The sequence below is a fragment of the Poecilia latipinna genome, unplaced genomic scaffold (genome assembly GCF_001443285.1).
Source record: "Poecilia latipinna isolate Pla-1442-1.1 unplaced genomic scaffold, P_latipinna-1.0 Scaffold1007, whole genome shotgun sequence".
NCBI lineage: Eukaryota > Metazoa > Chordata > Actinopteri > Cyprinodontiformes > Poeciliidae > Poecilia > Poecilia latipinna.
In genome coordinates, this window is record NW_015113623.1 from 277,276 (window position 1) to 300,360 (window position 23,085).

Sequence of the window (23,085 nt, forward strand, 5' to 3'; positions counted from 1 at the left end):
AAATTAAAAAAAAAAAAAAAAAAAAAAAAAAAAAATATATATATATATATATATATATATATATATATATATATATATATATATATATATATATATATACATAAAAATAAAAGAACTATGAAGCAGTTTTATATTCCCAAAAGCTGAAATGTGTCAGGGATTTAGAGGCATCGGTGATGGCGGCTCCTTTGAACATGTCCAAACACAAAGCCTCACATGTTCATGTTTTTCCCTCGTTCCACTGCAGAGCAATTAATTAATAAGGTCATTAAGTTGGTGGTGAAGTGCTGCGCTTCAGTGCGGGAAATGTCTAACACTCCATGTTTAATAAGTGGGAGAGTTTGCACCCCTCTAATGACTTCCCAGTGATGACAACCAGCTCCCCAGAGAGGCTGCAAAGTGTGTTTGGATTCCTGATGCTGCTAAACGCAGCCTGGCACCTGGTAGTGTACCAGACCTGCACAATAGTTACCAAAATTAAAATGATTTTCACTCTCATTGTCCTTTTCTCTACCAAACATTGTGTGAAAAGAGTATGAGATAGAAACAACAAGAACAAAAAAAAGGAGTTTGTTTTGGAGGTTCATTTTGCCACCCAGGCAGCGTACTAACTTGCCCTCTTGAATCCTGCAGACCACTGAGGCAGAGAGGAACCACCTGTCCATCCTCGAAAAGCAGCACACACACACACACTCCTTCTGCCCGACATTACCATATTCACATTTACCCGCCGTTTATATGTTCCACCACGGGCTGCTTAATGGGACAGATAGCACACAGACACAAACACAAGCTTTGTTGGAGTCTGAAACCAGCATGTTTCTGCTACTGGCCCTCGTACTACATTCATAAATGCCATTTTAGGCCTTAATAAGTCAACAGAGATGGCGCTCATGTGGCAGGTGGCTGAGGAAAACGCAGCCTGTAGCAAACAATTACCGTGTTTGGTAAAACAAGCGGCCTCTGTGGGTAAAAACCAATTAGTCCGCCGTGGCAGCAGGTAGCACGTCGACTCCATTTGTTACCATCCGTAATACCTAGTAAATCAGCGGAATGCAAGAGCAGCTTGACGGACAGCGGACTGCTTTGTGATGATAAGAGCTCCAATCGATACTATTTCTGAATAGTTCAACATCTTCACAGGAGCGGAGTTTAGAGGATTCCAGTGTGTGAAACTGTAAGTAATGAGCACTGGAAGATATTAGGTGATAGAAAGCTCTGCGGTGTGTGCATGTTTAGGTCTACGGGTGGAATCAATCTGCTGATAATATTCAGCTAACTAATAAAGTTGCAGGCGATGAATTTAATATCAATATCTTCGGCTGATCTGCTCCAGTGAGTAGCGTAACCCGTTGATTCTCAGATAATGTGATGTGAAGATGCAGCCCTAGAGGTTGGGCTTCAAGGCAGAGAGAAAACAGTGCATTTTAGGGCTAGATTAACCCTTCTGCTTGGCTTGGTCGAAATAATTGGTCTACTGTGGTTTATTGAAAGCAGCTGAGATAGAGGAGGTCAACAGCTTAGAGAGAAAGAGGTGAAGGAGGAGAGAAAAGGAGGTCAACAAATCGAGGTTTTAATTGTAAGCACTTTGAGTTTTTAAAGACGACTGGTCTTTGGAAATGTGTGGTTCCGTGTTTCTAACCACTTTTAAGACCGTTTCAGACTTTCAACAAAGTGTGAAGACAGAAAAACTTTAAAGCTAAACAACAACTTTAAATTATATAACAGATCAGAATTTTTCAGCCTTTTCTAAGAGAGCTGCTGGAGTCAAACAATGGACTCCAATGTTGGAGTCGTAAAATGGAAAGGAACGACCATATACGGATGATGTGTGGTGTGATACTTTAGAGAATGACGATCAATAAGAACATGGATGTTAAGCCACTAATTGGCAATATGCAAAGATAGAGAGTGAGCACTCCTACTCTCCTTCAAAGACTGCTCTATGCACAAAAAGTGGATGGATGTTCCTTAATCACAGTTAACATTGCAAGATTTTTATGCCAATTTTTGTTCCAATTTTCTTCTTCCAACAACCTTAAAGACGCTCCGATTATCAGGATGGCTCTGAAGTTACTGCAGTGAGCGATGTGTTAAGAGTGATCCGGTCTGCTCAAAAAGACGTCAGGACCATAAAGTTTCTCAGATTTGAAGTTGCACAAGTTTTTATTTTCATACATCCTTCATGTATTCTTCCTGATTAAACTAACTGTAGAAAACTTTTCGGATAAGATTTTGACTGTTTTGGTAGAGAGTTTCATGGAAAGAAGACTTAAACAACAAGATTACTACAGTACGGGATAAGCTGTCAAGAGTAAAACAATGTATACGATTAGAAAAGTGAGACTTTCAGCTGCTTCCATTCACTACATCTTTGTTTTATATAATCACTGCACAACTTGCCAGTGTAAATTTGTAGAAATACGATATGAATGTTCCCACCACTCAACTGCATATAAGAACTAACAGTCACAGCAAGGGAAAAAAAAAAATCAATCTTCAGTGTGAATAACAGTTATGGCTGTAAAGACATCCGCATTAATCCTAAACTGGAGGCTCTGTCATGTTTGAAATCCATCAAGGACTCTGCTTTACTGCTGCGCCTTCAATCTGGTATTTTGTAAATCTCCTCTCTATTCAAGTATCAAACTATTTTCCTCATCCCTCCAAATCTTTTCTACCCATTACTGCCAAAACTGGACGGCAGTTTTTGTGTATAAGTGGGAAAGAAAGAAGCAAGGGGAAGAGAGAGAGATACAATCTGGAACAGGAAGAGGAAAAGGAAGGGTTGAAAGCACTTTGTTGCAGTTAACATAAGGAGACAAGGAGGAAGGAGCGTGTTTCGATTGCTCTGTGTGTGCGACAGAGGGAGAGAGAGACAGAGCGAGCAAGTGTGAATTGTGCCTGCAGTTATTCGCACGTGAGGAACCGGAGTGAGAGAAAGTGAGCCAGCCTGAAGGGCAAAGATTGTGTTTATGTTGTGCATGTGCGTAAATGTGAGCGCTCACTCGTGCATGTCAGGAAGCCGTGGTGTCCCTGGCTCTCCAGTGTTTACAGACAGGAAATGTTTGTCCAGGCAAAAGGGAAGAAATCTTGCCTCCCCGCAAGGCAAACACTGCTGGATATGCACAAAGACAAACACACAAACACACGGGGCGCTCGCGACAGTGTGAAAAGAGGAATCCGACGGGAGTTCCAGTCTTTGTGAGTGAGACGGGGTGTTTGGTATTTGGGGAAGTGGGAGTGACAGGGCTGGGCACCAACTGTTCTTCACTTCCCCTCATCTCTGGCTGCACATGCAAGCTCCAGCAGACGCCAAATAAAAGAATCAATACAGTGACCTCCTGTGAACCTGTAAGAGTGAGGACAGGTCTGTCAGCTCCAGTTTGCACAATCCACCCATATCTGCAGCTCCTTTATCAATGCTTCCCTGGGTCTCAGTCTGTGGTACAGGCACCACTGCTGGTACCCCAGGCAGGCGGGAAAGGTATGAGGACCAAAACCAGTTCTAAATTCAAAAACAAACGGCATTTGCCAATTAATACCCTGAGCGACTCGGCTAACTGCTAGAAATCTTAAGCTAATGCCAAGGTATTACTGTTTTTGTTTCATAAAGGAGGCTGTGTGTGTAAAAGATTTAATACAGAACAGTGGAACAGCAAATTTTTATTTATTTATTTTTTACTGTGGCAATCACTAAGTTTAATATGCAGGGCAGCCATATTGGATTTTGAGGCCACTGATGGGGGAAAGCCAAATTTCCAACTTGGAATTCAGGCTTCTAAAGAGCTTTTATTGATCTACTCCATTATCAAAGCAGCTTAAAATGATAGAAAATAAAAGATAACTCCACTGCATCTTTAAACAAATCATATAACGCAGATGAATGAGAGCACAACAAACTGATCATCTAATTCCTGCTCTACCACAGTATTGAAATTCAAGATGGTAGATGATAGAAAAAGTTTGCTCCAGCTCATTTGTCAGCTGCCTTTCCCGCATTTCATTAACCTGGGAACCTGTTGATGTTCTGCTGAGACTATGCGGCAGTGAATCAACAGGAACTAACATGACACGCACCTTCTGCTCTGATAAATCTCAACTTATAATCTCAACGGCAAAATAAATGTGCTAATTACCAATAGGTAGATTTTCTGTGTTAACACATAACAGAAAAGTTGGCTTCCTCTTCTCAAAGCCAGTCTTCACCTGGTTTGACATTTTTTTGTCTTTGTGTTTTGTTTTGTTGGGTTTTTTTTACAAGTCAATTCCACAGCTTTTCACAGCCTGTGTGAAAGGAGCTGTTGCGTGACCATCAGCCACAATGAGAGTATTTGTGAAATGTATTTTAGGACCACTTGCCAAACTTGTGTTCCCCAAACAAACAATGCGCTTGTCTGACTGTCCCGCTTCATTTCCTTGTGATCTCTGCTGAAATTTCCATGTGTGTCTGAGAGCTGATGTGTGTGTGGGTTTGTAAATTAAGGACAGAGCTGGAGGCGACGCGGCTCTGCATGTTTGTGTGTCTCTCTCTGTTTACCGACACACACATCTTTCAAAACAGGAATGATCTGAACAGGATGAGAAGAAAGTGTTCTTTCACCAGAAGGCTCCAAAGCATACAGTGCTTTACTAAAGTGCACATAAAGTTCCTCCACAACTTTTTCACTTTTTCTTTAAGTATTTTATTGGGATTATATGTGACCAGAACAATGCAAATACACAAAGAAAATCCAGAGCTACCATCAGAAGTCACCCAATTAGTAAATACAGAACACATGTGGATATAATCTCAGAATAAATTCACCTGGTTTCCATAAATTCTAACATACTCCACAAAGGATTTAATGAAACTTTAAGACAAAAAAGTCAGACGAACCCCAATTTTCAGCTTGAAGCAAGTTACACAGGAAAACACAGCATCATGAGAAAGAAGGCCTTCTGTTGACCAAAACTGAACTTTTTGGCAAATGAAAGATGTGGTAGAAAAATGGCAAATCATATATCTGAACACACCATGTCCTTTGTGAAGAACTGTGTTTGGAGTATCATGCTTTAGGAATGATTTTCTTCAGCAGGAAAAGAGGAGCTGTTAGTTGGTAGGGAAATTGATGGATTTACATCAATCATGGAAAATAACCTGATAGAGGATAGAAAAGATGATATAGACCGGGGTATAGGTTCACCTTAAACATACAGCCAGAGCTACAATGGAATGGTTTAGATCAGGTATGCTGCTAAAACATTTACAGTTTATAAATCACTAATCAGCCAGACCTCTCAGGTCTTCTAGTTCCTGATAGTCTGCATCCCCAGAACCAGAACCAAGCATTCACTTTTTATTCCACTTATCTGGAACAAACTTCCAGAAAATTGCAAAGATGCTGAAACGATGAGTTCCTTTAAATCAAGGCTAAAGATTCCACTTGTTTAGAGTTACCTTTGGTTCCCAGCATCAAAGGAACAAAATGGAAAGTTTCTTGCTTGTTTCATTATTGGTTGCTGTATTATGTTTTTATGGTGTGAAGCACTTTGAACTGTTTTGTGACTGTAATGTGCTAGAGTAGTAAACTTGACTTGATGTGTGGCTGCATGTTGTTAGCATTTTGCCTTTACAATAAGAAAGTTCTGGGTTTGAATCTCAGCACCGGTTTGAGTATCGCTCAGTAGCCTTAAGGTCTGAAAACCTTCATGGCATTTTTGGCCGGTTATTATATTATTGGTTGTATAACATCTGAAATGACCAACATTATTACATTATTGGCCGTCATTACATTATGGTTGCTACACAGGTGTCTCTTGTTTACAGGACAGAGAGGTGGCTGTAGGGTTGTACAAATAATGTGAACATATCATCCTCAGTGTGTGGAACATTCATTTAGAAAAGGACTGCTTGTTGGCTAATATACTCCCATTATGGATACAAATAAATAATAATTGAGTAATTGTTAATTAAAGTTTTATTAGATTAGAATTAGTTCCAACTGATTAATAACCTCTGCTTGGACCTTCTTTCACTGTTGTAGCTTGAACGCCATCCAGAAGAGGGCACCACTGGTCATCCTTAAGCAAACCAGTTGAAACAAAAACAAAGATGGCAGGGCCATACCAGAACTGGAAAGAAAAACAGTCCAACAGAGTCCGGTGCGGAATGCAAAATGCACTTAATGCCATCCTGTTTTGAAATACAAACACTCAACAAGCTCCTTAACTCTCACTATGTTTCATTCTTTTTTTTTCATCCAGCATATACTTTGAAAAGTTTTGCCCTTTTTATTATGGAAAATGGGCAACATTTTTCAAAACTTCCTTCTTTATGAAGAAACAGATTTCTGTTTCTTCATAAAACAGAAAACTCAGGTTTTTAAGAAAATGGCTGGTTATCAATTAATTATTCATTGATTGATAAGATCAGTCAACTTGCATCCCTAAGTCCAATTAGAATGTAAAACGCAAGCATATATTTAGCTGGCAGAGCTGCTAGGCAGCAGAAACCAACACCAGACACAAAATGCTGAAGGTCACAGAGTGACAGAAGAACAGATGAGAAAGATATGACAGAAGAAAACAGGCATATTTGGTAACTGATATTGTCATTGTAATATTTGTCAATATTATAACCGATGCAAGAGCCTCAGTAGGCTGTTTGGAAACTCATGGCGCTAAAACCAAAGGAGCACCGCCCATTGCTCTAGTTATGCTAGACACACACACACACACACACACACACACACACACACACACACTTGCATGTGCATGCACACCCATGCGCGCACACACGCAAACACACATCCACACACAAAGAAAGTAAAACAACTTCAACAATTGCCATCATTCAAGAAGCAACTTGCACTTCAAACTGTAAAACGCAGCTGAAACACAAAACCTCCAGCAGGCAGATGAAAAGAGGGAAAAAAAAGTTGACTTACTTGCTGGGGAGGGGGTGCTGTATCCACTGATGGGAAGTCCCGACAGGGCCGGAGGCGACATGCCCCCCAGCATGTGGGGGAAAAAGTAGGAGTAGGGGGGCATGGGGAAGCCGTTTAGGTGTCCGCCTGGCACCGGGTTGCCCTTCCCGGCCATGGTGGCTCGCCCACAAACAGAGCTCAGTGACGGAATCAACCCCTGGTTAAAATGCGGCCGATCCAAAGAGGAGTCAGTACGTGTTCCTGGGATGATTTAATCCCCCATAGAGAAGTTCCATTAGTAGATATTCCAAAGGACTGCAAGGTAAAGGTTTGTCAAATAATCCGCTTAAGGTTAAAAAAGTTCAGAAAACACCTCCTGTAGATGTCAGCAGGACAAAAAAACCCTGTTTGTTTAGTTAGTATGTGTGTCTTTAGGGCTGACTTGCTGCGGACAAAAAGATAAAAAAGACACACAGCAGAAATATAAAAAGCTCTTTTATGCCTCCTTTCTCACGTATTGTTCAACAAGCTAAAAAGGCCTTATTTACAGGAGGCGTTGGAGGGGCAGGGAAGCAGCACAGCCATTCTTTATCTTCAAGACGAAGGCAGAGAAAAAGAGGCAAGTTGAGTCACGAAGACGAGACTTTGATGACAGCGCACAGGAGCAGCGATAGTGGTGATGGGGGGGCTGCTAGTGGTTGGGATGCTTTCACAATTCACTCCTCCGCCGTAGAGCTCGCCGAGGGAATGTGCAGATCACATGATGCCATGGAAGAGTTGCTCTCCTTAGTCGGGCCTCTTCTTTGCGGTTGCGAAGCGTCTCCCTAGAAAGATAAATAGAAAAAAAAAACACAGAGGAGAGATCATTTAGTGCTTCAGTGACAAGGTAGAGATCACATCCCTTTGTAGTAAAGTGCCTGAGCAAAACTGTTCCTTTCCTCTGACGCTAATTAATGGGAATGTCTCAGCTGAAATGTTACAAAAACACCCCATCCTCCTTAATTATCTAATGGAGTGTTAAAGTTGGAGGTGTGTGATGTCTCCTTGCAGCTCTGCGCACACGCTCATTAACGGTGACAGGCCACAAACACGGTGGGAGGCAAGCCAAAACACAAGCCGAGACGGCAGCACAAAGGCAAACTTTGCTAATTACGCCAGTTTGCGGAAGGTGAGACCCAAGGTGCCGTTCTGGGAACCGCCAGAGCCTGGCGTCTGAATCCAGAGCAAAACAGATCTGTGATCACGGCAGAAAGCCGGAGCAGGACGCAGGGGCACCGACAGCTACTCGACCGAGGAGTACAATTACCACAAAACAGGATGTTAGCATTGTCATACATTCAAGAGTGTGATAGGTTTTTTGGGGGAGGGTGGGGGTTTAAAAGACACACAAGCAAAAGCGGGAGGAATGTGTCTTTGCATGAGCTGGGATGCTCAGGAATGTGGCGCTCTAGCGTGAATGACATGGGGACATGGCAGGAGGGGTCAGGTCGGCCTGTTCCCGCTTGCATGGAGCATGAGCGGCACAGGAGTACCACAGGTGAGACGGGTGGAGAATACAGCCAGAGCAAATACCACAGAAATGCCTTCAGCTCTGGTTCACTGTAAGAGGAAATGATAAGTATTAATGCATTTCCACTTCATTCTGAATAAGGATGCAGTCGTTTTCAGAGAAGTTCATTTTATAGGCTTTGCATTCATTTGAATTGTTATTAATTTGCTCATTACCAAAGATATAAAAGGCCACTTTTCCCACATTCACCTGCTTTGTTTAGGAAATGCGTGCTGAAAGGAGGAAATGCATTGGCGTGAGAGTTTTTAGTGTATTCTAAAGCCACGAGTCAGGTCTGCTTTGATTTGCTTTTATAGCCCTTCTTCTTACCTTTCCAGTCGGCTAATACATCATATAAATCACCTTTACGGTGTTATATCTGACTGCATGATTTAAAATATCTATTACTGTTAGAAAACATTGCCTCAGTGGAGTCCTTACTGCAAAATTGTTCAAAATTAAATGCATCACCATGAAAGAAACGTACATTGAAGTTTGTCTTACAAACGTAGCCATATCTTTTATATACCTTTTCACACATATACGAACAAAAGCCTTGTTTCGGTTGAGTATTTTTTCTACTACTGCCCTCTTTTAAAATCATCAGGTGAATTTAGAGCCATCAGGTTAGTATTTTGGCTCAAAATGCCAATAAGACAAAAAGATAACTGGTGTGAACTTCATATGGTACTTTACTGTTGGAGAGGGAGAATTACCCACAGGTTGAAACTTGGACAGTCAACTGTACCGTCATTGTCAAATGTGGAATGGGCAGTTTGGATGATGGGTGACATCTTACACCATTGTGCACTTACACCAGTCGTCCTTCTGCCGTAGTGAACTCATCATCTTATTCCATTTACTCACAGCAGTCAGGCTGGGGAAGACATACCACAGCAGAAAGTGCCACTGCCAAAGCTTAGCTACGCTACGATCCATCCAGGGTTTTTACATCAAGGTCACTGTACAGTAGATTTTGTACAAAAAATACAACTAAACTAAATCCTTATTATGACAGAGCAGTCATAAAATAATGATGAAAATTTGCTTAACGTTTAAATATCCTGACTTTTTTTTATATGTATAAAGCACTTTTCTGACATCAAAGTGCCTGATTGCAAAACAATAATTAACTAAAGAGCAGCCTGAAGGATTCGTTTTCTGTCTCAGACTCTGAACATTAATTAATCCCACAAGTCCTTTTCAGAAGGGCTCTTATTGAAGGAGTTCATTCATGTTTGAAACTAAAAGGTAAAAAAAAGAAAAGGCATTTTAACATTTCCAGAAGCTGGAGAATGAACCTAATCACCATGCCAGAGGTGACGATAAAAGCAAAATGGTTGCATCGAGACAAGCGCACACCGTGTTGGGAGGAAGCAAGGTAAGAGTGATGATGTGAATAATCGGCTGTGAAAACTGCACACGGGAGACTGGAACTGGCTGACGCCAGTAACAAACGCTCCACATCCTCCTTCCAGGCCAAACCGGTCACAACAGCTGCGTCCGTTGAGCCGACTCTGCCGGTTCTCTGCCCCGTTTCTGCAGAGCTCGGCTGCACACAAATTATCATTATGCATTTTCCTCCATCTTTCTCTCTCTTGCATCATCTGGAAATCCTCGCCACTCTGTCTGAGCACAGCTTCAGCATGTTGGTGACCAAAATATATGGCAGGTTTTGCCATTGCAAGGCAGTGGAAGTCCGTCAGCAAGACCAAATAATATGCAACAGGCTAACAAAGTTGGCGACAACCACACACTCTACCAACTAGTCCTTTGGTACTCATTATGATGACTGTGGCAGGTGTTGTGTTATGTTTATGACAGTGTAATGTCAGTCAACTCTTCATATACAGTGTTACTGATTTTATTTCACTTATTTTGTTTTTAATTAGCAAAAAACTATTACTGCAAAAATGTAATCTGTTTGTGATGGAAACAAAATACTCAACTTTTAATAACACTTTTTGGATTCTCTTTAAAGTCACAGTAATGACTTTATCTTAAAAGCACATTAAGTAAAATTCATTTATTTATAATGTGTTCATGTTCTGTTTTCAGAGCAAAGACTTGTTTTTCCCCATATTTTTTCATTATTTAATTTGCAATTATTTACAAACTGGTCTTTTCATATGGCAAACATGAAAAAGGGTATCTACAATGATTTGCAAATTTCTTTCCAATAAAATGTGACTACTTTATTCCATCTAAATATTGTATGATTACTAAACTGTTGAGCAGGTAAAACATTTTTTTTATTTTTTTTTGTTCCTCTCAAAATAACATTTAATTGCAGGCAAGAGCCTTTGACTTGATACTTCAGGCCTAATTACAAACGTTTCGCCACCACTGAAACAAAACGCTACTAGCTGGTTAATTAGTGAGGCTATACTGTTTGTGTTTGTTTTTTACTCTAACTTGCCCTACTGCAGTAAATTTTAAATGAACTGATGGCAACTGAAAAACTGTATTACTCTTTCCGAAGGTTTTAATCTCACACTTTCCCTCTGTTGGGGAAAGTGTTGCTACACAGTTTGAATGCAAAAGATGCTCCTCAATACTTCATTACTGACTTAAATGCTTCAAACAGCCAGACCGTTTTTACTGATTGCAATTGGAACATGGCTATTTTCGAAGCGTTGGGATTCCCAGAAACCAAGTTCCAACTTCTGACGTAAATATAACTCTGCAGGGGTGTTTGCAACCAAAATAAAACTATAAATATGGATGTTAATGCGTAAATATAGACTGATTCTACTCACTACTCTCAGTAGGAGGTGCCTCTGTGCATGAATTTGTTTATTGCGACCCACATTTTGTGCCAAACAAGAAAATACAAAATGTAGAAAGACTTTTTGTTTTGACAGGTCAACCAAAAAACACCATGAACATATCGGAGCGTTCCTATTTGCTGCCATTTTGTGCACACAGAAGAAAAAAATACACAGCTGACAAGCGAGCTTCTATATTATAAAAATAAACACTTATGGAGCAAAAGCAGCCTCAGATTAAGCAAAAATGCAATGAAGTAGAAAAGTCAAAAAGACCCCCGGGCTTGGAGTCGCATCATTAATGTATTTCCTTTTAAAGTTTTAAACAGAATTCTTAGCACTTGCTAAATTCATCTCAACAGCTTCCAAGCAAGGTGGCGCGTGGAGGGCCTCTCCTCGGGGGACGGACGCCGTCCCTTACAGTGAGGGGCAAAATAAAAATAAACAATCTGGGTCAGCTGGACTTAACTCTCTTTGGCATATAGCAGGCAGGGGGAAGGGAAGGTTAGAGGTTATGGGGCATGAGAGCCTGTGATGGGTTATGACAGCAAACACTGAATTAATAATCAAAAAAGGCAGGAAATGGCAGCGTGAGGTCAGGGCAGGCGAGTGCTCCACACGCAAAACGGAGCCACAGGGGGGAAGCTGCAGAACGCATGGCATGCAGAGGATCTCTGTTCACACACGGACCAGGACACGGGAACGTACACACTGATCAGTGTGTGGAGGGATACATGAGCAAAGCTTAAAGGTGATCAGGAGGAGAAAGTAGAACTAAAGAAACGTGTATTTTCTGTCCTACATTGGTGCACAATGAACCCTAATGCAGCAGATTTCCTTCTGAACAACTGGATCTGAAATGTGTCAGAGGCAGCTGCTGAGCTGGGAGGAATAATACATTATGTTGACGCCTTCATGTCCACCATAACGGACCTGTTGTTTCAATATGCAGCGTCTTTTAAAAGTATCCCCCCTGTTCAGTGTTGTGTTCTTTTATTGCTTTTAAAAATCAAAGGCAGTCAGGAACACTGATGTACCAGTGAATGGACCTTCCACACACACAGGTGTGTTTAAACTACAGTCACTTGAGACACACTCACTACATTCCACTCATTGTGAAAATACAAAGTAACTCCCCTATAAAGGAGGTAAATATTTATGCAATCTTTTACCTTTGTTAGTATTCTTATTTAATTGTCAGAAAACAAAAGCCAGAAAATCCACTACATGGAGTCACTTCAACTCAGAAACCGTCAGTCAGTGAGGCTGGTAGAACGATGTCCCTCCTCAAACGTCACGGCCACCCAGCCTCACGGACAGGCGGCGGCACACGAAATGGAAGCAGCTCAAGCGCATTGCTCTCCAATATTTATGAGGACTTCAGCGTGGGTTGACAAATACGTCAGAAGTGAGATAAGATGTTGCAGGGGAAAAAAAACAAAAAAAACACAGTGTGTACAAATGAACGTACACAATCCACACAGGATGAAATAAACATACCCTTAGCTGAGCGTACTGGTGGTGTGGGCAGTCACGCATGGCCTGTGTGCTAGTTTTATGCTCTCGATCACACATGCATATCATCCCTGCGCCCTCAAGGAGGGGTCTTCCAGTTCACTGCATTTACTGTATATTACTAGTTCATCATGGTAGGAGGCGGGTTGAATAACCCCGTGTTTCCAGAGGTGAAAGGTGTTGTTGGTAGATTTGGGTTTTCTGACAAGTGTGTAGCACAGGACGTCATCAGGGTAGTTCAGAACCAAGTACTACATGGATTAAAATGCAGAAATATAAACGATGTTACGTTCTGTCTGCTACGGGTGGCAGGAAAGCAGCAATAATAAGCATAGAAAGTGTAAACGCACAAAACTAGAGTAAATCCTGGGACCACACACGCAATCCAAATACAACACGGCCAAATATGAACCATTTCCTCAAAAACTCAACCAATGAAAACATCCGTCATCTGTGTGGGGCTCCTTCAACAAAACTTAACCGGTCGACCATAGCTGTGAGGTGTGAGTTACGTCAACACGAGCTTTCATGACATGAACCCATCTGAAACACCGCCGCCGCCGTGTCCCCTTCTGGTCCCCGCTGCTACTGAACTCAACCAGAAAAAGTGGCTGTGCAAAACATCCCCATGTCACCATGTAGCTGACAGTTGACCTTTTTCACATGAAATGTCACCACTTCCTCACATTATCCACGTAGGCATCTGTGAGAGATTTTGTCAGGATTCATAAATTCATACTTCAGTTAAGGTCAATTTATGTCAAAGTCGCAGGGAGCTTGAACCTGAACGGGGGAATTCTTGGCAGTTCTAATTTGAGGTGATCTACTCAGTTATTCACAAAATATCATATTCACCAGATTTGACAGCAGGTGCTGGATCCTGAAAGATCGGGATATGTTGGCAATGTCCCAAAGCAGAGGGATAGTTGTGATGAGCATTGGGCAAATTTAAATCTGTTATACTCACAAATGCATCTTTTTTTTTATTATACTCATTTTTCATGACACCATCTTTCATGACACTTTACACGTTACCTTTATTTGCAATATTGTCTTACCAGTTAACATTTTTATTTGACCCTTTGCAGTTTTACCTTCAGAGTTATTCTAAAGTTAGACGTCATTGGAAAATAGATATACCCTAGAAATACTCTACATATTTATATTAGTGCAGACCAACTTATATCTATTAAGAGTTGACTTTTTAACTAATTCTAAATGAGTATTGCTAAAATAAATGTCAGTCCATCTTTTCCTAAATATATTGAGTTCCGTCTCAAAACCCAAATGAAGTGAATAAACTGATTTTCTAGCTTGAGAAGTACACTTTATCTGAGTAGTGGGTGTTTACCTTCTAGATTAAAATACATTTAGAGTTTGGCACAGCAGCATGAGACTGAGTGCACTTCAAATCTTGAGTTCACATTTGTTAAATGTGTGTTGTAGTTTGAAGAAACAGATTCAACTTTATTCTACTTTTGTTCCAAATGTTGTGAAATATGCATTTTTCTTTTCCGTTTACTGAAAGTTTTAAAATCACCATTCAAAGAGGTAAAAATCATAAGAAAATAATGTCAACTGCTTCAGACTGATGGGAAATTGTGCTAAAACTGATGTGTATTTTAGCATTTTATTGTTGTATTGTTCTTTTTCAACAAGACAAAAAATCTGATCTGGTTTAAATGTTGTCTTGGAACACAGAGATAAAGAAAATGGTAACTAAAGTGTCTTGAATGCCATTGCTGGGTGAGTTAAGCACTACATAATTACAATATTAGCATACAGCATGTGATAGTGGTAGTCTTTTCTAAACTGCATTAATTAGCATCAACTAGAAGCTTAAAGTAACTTCTTTCAGACTGTCTGACCTCCTCAGACTTCCAGCTCAGCGGTTCTTCCTCCTGAAACGATACAGGAGTCTGACACTGTGACTGAGAGAGCAAAAGGTGGGAGCTACTTTTCAATGCCAGCCCAAGAATGGAGCTGAGAAAGGCTAAAGGGTGCTAAGTGAACATTCAAGGTTGTGAGAATCCTCAGTGGCTTTGCCAAGGCCCCCCCTGCTGGGTGAATCCACTTGTCAGAGGAGCGGGCTGGGTGACATTTCTGCTCACCTCACAAAGGTCAGCCCTTAATTATCTCAAATGCCAGCAAGCACGGCACCTGCAAAAAATAAACCCGAGGATGAGCACTGGAAGTGTGTGCGTCTGCTTCTCCAGCGCGAAATGAGCCCCAGCGTGTCTGTCAGAGCAGAACCAGACCATCTGCCCACCTGCATGAGCCCCAAACACACAATCCAATCCTGGGAAGGTGCACATTGTTGCAAACAAAGTATAGAGATGAACTGAGAAGTCGGCCGGAGTCCTGAATGTGGTCGGTTTCCAGCCTGGCAAGCTTTTTTTTTTTTAGAAAATAATTTAAAATCAAGTCTTTTTCCAAACAGTGAATAAATAATTTCTAAAGCATTACAGATCACACAAGTAACATTATTTTTCAGTGTGGACATTGTTACTGAGGGAAAAACACAAAGCTTTTTTCAAGACATTAAAGATGTTCAAAGCTGAAGTTAGATAAGAAGTTGTTTAAAAGGTAGCAGCATGTTTTAAGAGACAAGAAACATCTTCAGTTCATTCCAGCTTCGAGCGAGAGCAAGACTTGAAGCAGATGATAGCAAGGCTAAAGAGATTACAAATCTTTAAAAAAACTTTTCTGCTCTGACACACACACACACACACACACACACACACACACACACACAGTGTGACATCACCTCTGAGAACAATATAATGACTTACAGAAAAAAATCCTAAAAATATATTTCAGTTTGCACCTATAGCACCAAGTCTGGTTAACCAAATCAGGAAGAGTGTATTTCGTCTAGAACAAACGGTACCTTCCATGAGGATTGGAGTACAAAAAAAAACTGAAAACAGCTCCTGGAAAAATAAGCAGACAGATTATGGCGTGACAGATAACAGCAGAATCTCCTAAATATACGACAAACAGCTGAGGTTCATTCTCAGAGGCCCTACAAATCGTCAGCATAAATCAGGGGAAGTAGTAGGGAGAACTTGTGAACTCGAGGCATTGAGCAAGCCTAATTATTTCTGGTCAGAGTGCACTTGGTGACAAAACTCCAAGCATATCTGGCCATCCATAGAAAGCAGTGTTTGCTTTTTGAGCTACTCACTGTAGCTATTCGCCTCGAGTCATTATTTGCAGGAGGCTATGGTAACAGAAAGCTCTCGTGAACCACATAAACACACTCCTGTATGCATGACCCTCACACACTCTTGCACACACACACACGCGCACACGCACGCGCGCACGCACACACACACGCACACGCACACACACACACACAAAACAACAAATCTGCCTGGAGAATCCCACTCGCGCTCGAAGGGGACGAGGGAGACAAAGGGCCATAGATCATGTTGTGGACGGCGCGCAGTGAGCTCCTTGTATCTACGTCCCCCCTTGCATTTTTCTCTGGTTCTGAGAAAACATTAAGGGCTGGTCCCTATTGTTTACACAGCTGGCTCCATGGAAAAGATTGCTTAATATGAAATATGGAGAGAGTGGAGAGGTGAGAGGGAGACGAAAGGAAAGGGAGCCAAGTGAGAGGGATATGGCGGGATGGGGTGACACCGTCAGGAAAAAGAGAAAAGAGGGCGGCTAACGGGAGAGGTGAGAGTGGGACCTGGAGTGTGGCGCTGCTGAATCAGATGAGGAGCGAACCTGAGGAAGAGCTAAAGAGTAAACGCAGTGGAGAGCAGAAAGCCGCGAGGTTTCAGGTGTGAGGGAGTCATGCCTCCTGTGGTCTGGGGTCTGCAGTGCATGTTGTTCTTTCTTAGTAATCACACTCTGCCTCCACACAGGCAGCTCTGCCTCTTAAGGCTCAGGCAGAAACTTTCAGACATATTTCTTCAACAGAACCTGAAAAAGGTTTTATGAAATTGAAAATAGCATAGTAGAAATCTTACAAAAAAAAAAGACATCTTAAAAACCCCCACTGCAGCCCTGAGTCGGGGCTGCAGACTAACTTTCTGCACTGGTATCTAAATTATTCAGTTAGGTTCACCACCACAACCCTTAATGGGCACCAAGAGTTTTCACAGCTGTGTTATTACCTCAAATATAATATTAAAACCAACATTTTCTCATTTTCTGTGCAGAATGATCATTTAAGTAGGGATGTAACAATATGAAACATGGGATTTTTTTTTGCATAAGTTCATCCCTCCATGGTTTCAGGGGGATTGATGCCCGTCTCCAGCTTTAATAGAGAACTGGGAAGGTCAAAGGGCAATGCATATGCACAAGACAAGGAACGATGCATGCACAAACTTTACAGTAACCAGTTAAACATGCAACATATTCAGTTACCACAGCTATCTATTAAAAAAAAGTTAAATATGTATTATAACATAAGGATTATATTCTTAATTTTTAAACCTTGTATCCTTCTAGTTTATTAGCAATACCTTATGTATAATGTTTTAATAGCTACATTTTAAAACCAATTGAATAGCTAGTAATAGTTATTTTTTTAAATTGTTCACAATCTTCAGTAATTACTATGTATTATTTTTATTACAGTAGTAGTAGTGCTGCATGTGAAATGAACAAATGACAGCAGTCCCAGTAACACATCCAGCATGTAGTTTGTAGTTTTTGTTTCTTGTTTTACAAGCAGTGATTAACAAACTTCACTGCTTGTGTTTAATTGATGAGCATGTAGAGTTTAACGGGTGTTGATGACAGTCTGCAGCACGGACAAACAACGCACCCACCACTGAGACTGTTGAGCTTTTACAAGCGGGGAGGATCCAGTAAACTATTTTAACAAGCTTTAAAATATGACATTTGTGAAGGTTTAATGGAAGATGCCTCTCGGTTCATCTGTCTGTGAAAAAATACAAACCACTTTGGGCTGCGTCTATACCAAACCCTGGTTCGTAACATTGCAACTGGTTAAATATATATTTGTAGAAACGTTATCTGACCTAGGACTAGCTGAAACCTGAGCGGCTGGGTAAGGACTTCACTAGCATTGAGTTGTTTCTTTCTGCACAGACAGAACAACATCCGTGTCTTTGGACAGGGATAGTTGGGAAAATGTTCGGTGAACTAGTGTAACCAACACTGTGCTGCACTAATAAGCTCCCCTAAGCAACTTAATTGGATTGGTTCCTCTTACTTGGATCAGCACCTTGGCAGGTAGGCTTCCTGTGTTCCCTTGTGAACCAATTAGCTGCGTTGTTAGGAGCTAACTACTGTGCAGGTCTGAAGTGAAGATTGAAAAACATAAACAAGTCCGATTTTATAGAGTATGGAAATAGTAAACCATGAACCAGGAAGACATAGAACAGTGGCTGGTGACCCCAACGACCCTATTAATGACACTAAGGGACGCATGAAACTACATAACAAAACACCGAAATCAAGCAACTACTCAAAATTAACAAGACTCTTCCATATATAAATATCACCTGAGAATCAATATGATACTAGGCCTGTCACGATAACAAATTTTGCTGAGGGTTAATTGTCTAAAAAATTATTGCAATAAACGATAATATTGTTTCAAGACCTTTTGACACTGATTTAATGGAAATGACTAATAATGCACGCCATTTCCTGCCATACATAGATACACTTTATTTTCAAAAGAACACATAACACTGGAACTGATAAACAACCAAAAACAAAAATAAAATGGATTCTCAGTCTCCATTAACAAAAAACGTACTTGAATAAAAAGTAAACAACATAAAGCCAAAGTGGAAATAAATACTGCAATTCAACCAAAAGAGTGCAGATTATGAAGTCTGTATACTATATTGCCCTTCAGTAATCACTAGATTTAGATAGAGAAGATGGGCACATCCGACTACGCTGACTCTAGTCACATGCATTACAGGTAGATTCTAATAAAGCATTGATTAGTGTCTGATATTAAAATTAGTTAACTGGACTTGTAGCCATTATTTTGGGCTACAAGTCCAAAATAATGGCTGTGTGGCTGGACACCACAGAGCACGATCGAACCCGATTGAACCGTTATACCTAGGATTTCTGTCGGCTAATGTGTGGTCTCAGGTTTTGAAAATGGGACGACAACTCGTGTCGTGTGCACTGGATATTACACTAAGGAAATAGGAAGGGAAGGTCAGTGGAGAACACCGGAGTTGAGCCTTTTTTCATTCAGTGTCATCAAGAGAAAGAAAAAAAAAGGCAGGAAGAGACGATAAAGCCGATAATTAAAATGAGGGTCGATAGGTTTAATTTATTGTGCAATTAACTGATTTATCGTTTATTGCGACAGGCCTATATGATACCCAAAAAAACAAGCTCTTACTATGTTGGTTAAATTATCAGGTTAACATTGTTGGTTGAATAAATGATTAGAGCATAGAATCCAAAGGGAAAACAATAAAAGACCTTTTATTTTTATTTTGTTTATGTTTGAGACATGGCATGTCAAACAAGGTGTGGGTATGAAAGTATACCAAAGTTTTTTTTGTTTTGTTTTTGTTTTTTTTTAATGCTAGGTTCAAATGTATACAAGTTATGATTTTTTTTCACTTCACATTGTTTTGAATTTCTTGGATTTGCAGTTAGAGTGTTGACTGACTAACAACTGCTATGTGTGTGTTTGAGTGATATAGGTGGAATAAACTAAACCAGTCACCATTTTGAGCTGTACTGTCCCTGCCGTGTAATGTCCTTCTAATGAGAGAGCAAATGAAGTTTTCTATAGAAAGCAACTATCAGCTAAATATTCCACAATTCTGCACTGCACCCCTTTCACATGACTGAACGTATACAGCAAGCACAAACAATTAACATCATTTGCTGATAGTTTGAAGTTATACTCATCAGACAGAAACCAGGACTAATTTCGGAAAATAACAATGTTAATGCCGATGTAATGAGAATCCGTATTTTCCATGTTTGTTTAAATGTCATAATTCCACTAAAACCTGGTATTTTTACTTAAGGTCATGACATTGTTGAAATCTACTGGCCCATGCCAGTCCCACAGAGGATATCAATGTTTTTTATGAGGCTACCATCAAGAACCTGAGCTTCAAGTGGTCAAAAGGACTCCATCATGAAGACTTTCTTTAAAGGAAGAAAGAACAGCACTTTAATATTTATTTTGTACTTCAATAATGGATCAAATTAGTTGCGCTCCACTGTGAGTAAAGGCTATTTCTAAATGGAAGGATGAGTTTGTAATAATTGGAGGGGTAGAGTACCCTTTTTCTGGATGACAACAACATAATAAACTGTTCTGTATGAAAGCAGGGAGCTGAGTGTGCCCTATCCACTGCATACAGTTCTCTGTGTGTGTGTGTGTGTGTGTGTGTGTGTGTGTGTGTGTGTATGTGTGTGTGTGTGTGTGTGTGTGTGTATGTGCATGTGAGAGAGAGAGACTGGCAACCTCAGTCCCCCTCAAAGCCGGTTCCAGTTAGTGGAAGAGGCCCAACAGAAATTAAGTCCATATTCCTGAGAAACTCAAACACACATAAAAAAAGAACATTTATAGTCAAAACACTTAAGCTGCCACACCTCATTATGCATGAACATACTGTAGATATGGGTCCGGACCTTTATATCACTCCCCCCCTCGTGAAGGAAACCAAAGACAACCCGCCTTAAGAACAGCTTTTGTTTTTCCTCCAGGCCGCTCACACAATCACGGTGCGTGTGTGTCGGCCTTTATGGCTGTGTCACCTTTGTGTACCTATCCAGGATATCTGGCTGACAATGTTATGTGAAACACTCCAGCACATTCCAACACAGAAGATCCAATGACACGAGCGGATGACGCACTAAAGCGCAGGGGCCCCTTCCTGTTTATACCACCACTTGCTTGCTTAAGGATCAAACAAGAGCTGGTCTTAAGAGTGGGCACGCCCTCTGGGTCCTGCAGTCAACCTCAATGTCAAGACCATTTCTATAAAGAAGGGAGAACTGCACACATCAATATACCCATAACAATAAGAAAGATAATTTTGTGTGCAACAGCTATTCTGTAGTGTGCGTTAAGGAACACAAAAGGAGCATGTTTATTTATTGACGTCTACGTTCTCCAACCGCCAACATGGAGCTTTTAATAAGCAGCCGTCAAATAGTATATGTATACAGAGGGTGTGTGTGTTTGCGAACAAAAAGCCAGCCTGACTCACCAGAATAAATGTCACTGTATTTCCATGGGGCATGTTACAGTCTTGTTTATAGAGAGCTAAATTCAATTAGCTGAATAATTCACTATTGAGTGCAACTGTGTGTACATCAGTATATTCACACAGAGAGGCGCACGGCTTTTATCATCCGCCCTGGCACAGTCATTTATAAAAGCTTCCAGGACACCAGGATAAACTAGTGATGAATGACTTCATACCACCATATTGAATTATAGGCCAAGGACATATACCTGTGACACACTGTGCTGCTATGTAGCAAACTGCCCCAATGTTTTGCAGAAGTATTCACACCCCTAGATATTTTTATTTTTTTTTTACATTTCATCATGTTACAACTAACTTAATAAAATACATGTATTTCATTGTATAAAATAATGTATTTTATTAAGACTTTATATGATGGATCACCAATTTTGTTTCCTCCCTGACATGTCTGCTGTGTTCCTGTATTTATACTCAGATTACAGTACACAACTAGTTATGTAAAGAAATAAAAAAAATTAAAAATTGTTGATGGACATATGGCTACAGGTAAGCTGTGTTTGCCAATTGTCAGACATCTGTTCTGCATAAAATTTTGTTTTGGGTTACCAGGTCTTAAAACAAAATGCGTAAACCCCATATTTTTATTTCTTTAAAACGGCAGTATTATGTATTTTCCAGGAACACACTGAAAGTTTATGGCACCATAAAGGGTAAGACTTTATTTGAAGGGGTTTGCATAAGACTGACAATACCGTCACAAACATTATATAACACCTGTCATAAACATGAAGACGTTTTTATGAATGTTTATGACTGCTGCCATGAAGTGCCGTTCCATAAATAATGACACTTTCAATGCAAGTTTTAGTACAACTTTGCATTAAAAGTGTAACTATTTACCAAATGACACTTTATGATAACAGTCATAAACATTCATAAATACTCCCTCATGTTCATAACAGGTGTTATATACTGTTTTTGACGGTGTCATAAACAGTATATAACACTGTTATATAGTGTGTTTTGGGCAACACTTCAAATAAAGTGTTGCCCAAAAAAGTAACTGTTACCATCAGTTGATATGACAATGCCATATACATTTAATATGACTTAAAAGAAATTTTACTTTGTAATTCAGCGTCTTGAAACTGGTCCTCTGTCTCTTTAAAAACTCCTACTCTTTCTGAAACTCCACTGTCACGAAGTCATGACAACATAGCTTATTTAATATGCAGTTCCACCAGGTGTTTGCTAATTGCAGCTGGCTAGTCTGAAGGAGCTGAGTGAGGGAGTCATGGGGGTGGGCTGCTCTGTGTGAGGTGGCAGCTTGGAAACTGCAGGAGCTGTATCTCATAGGTGGCGCTAGGTCCACACAGGCATATTTGCACAGCTGAATGGTTGCCATGGAGACTAAAGCATATCTCAAACATGCATGAAAGAATCAAGGAAAATCTCAAGTATGTTTTTTTTTCTGAGTAAATAACATTACGTATTGAGTTTTTTCAGTTGGTCTATCATCTAAAATCTAAATAAACCACATTCCAGTTTGTGCATAACAAACACCTCCATGTCATGTATTCTCTACTGCTTTTAAGTTCTGATTCAAAACAATAATATCTCTTAAAAAAAAAAAAAGCAACAGAAGTTGCACACTTTGTACAAACATATCTAAGTGTGATGAAATGACCATGTCAGCATGCAAGTTGCAGTACACAAAAGTCACATAGTGGCACCCAGAGCTGCTTCCTACTGAGCTGTTTTCCTTATTTAACGCCTCTGACCGAGCTGGACTCGACATCCCCCTCATGCTGTATGCCATTCTTTCCACTGGAAAGAAAATACATATTTCTACAGCTCACCACCAATGCCATTAGCTAACTAAGCAGGCCATCAGTAGCAGTATGTGGGTCAGAGTGAGATCACTGAGAGCACTGTCACTATGCGTTTGTGTGTGTATTCATGTGTATTAATGCTTATATAAAACAGCAGGTCAGGGTATGTAGGTCAATCCCGACACGGATGAATACGACAAAGTGGAGGTCAACAGCTACGACCTTTCTAGGACACATTCATTAACTATCCAACGTTGCGTGTTTGTGTGCGTGTTTGCGTGTGTGTGTGTGGGTGTGTGTGTGTGTGCAGCT

At 40.5% G+C, this 23,085-nt stretch overlaps 1 protein-coding gene across 3 annotated transcripts in view; it reads right to left on the reverse strand.

The window, feature by feature from the left end:
* Window positions 1-23,085, reverse strand: part of raraa (retinoic acid receptor, alpha a) — a 203,034-nt gene that overhangs the window by 109,598 nt on the left and 70,351 nt on the right. For all 3 annotated transcript variants that reach the window (XM_015050712.1, XM_015050710.1, XM_015050711.1), the window contains one exon: window positions 6,930-7,732. In XM_015050712.1, the coding sequence (XP_014906198.1) occupies window positions 6,930-7,083 (154 nt within the window). In that variant the 5' untranslated portion in view covers window positions 7,084-7,732. The remainder of the gene's footprint in view (window positions 1-6,929; window positions 7,733-23,085) is intronic.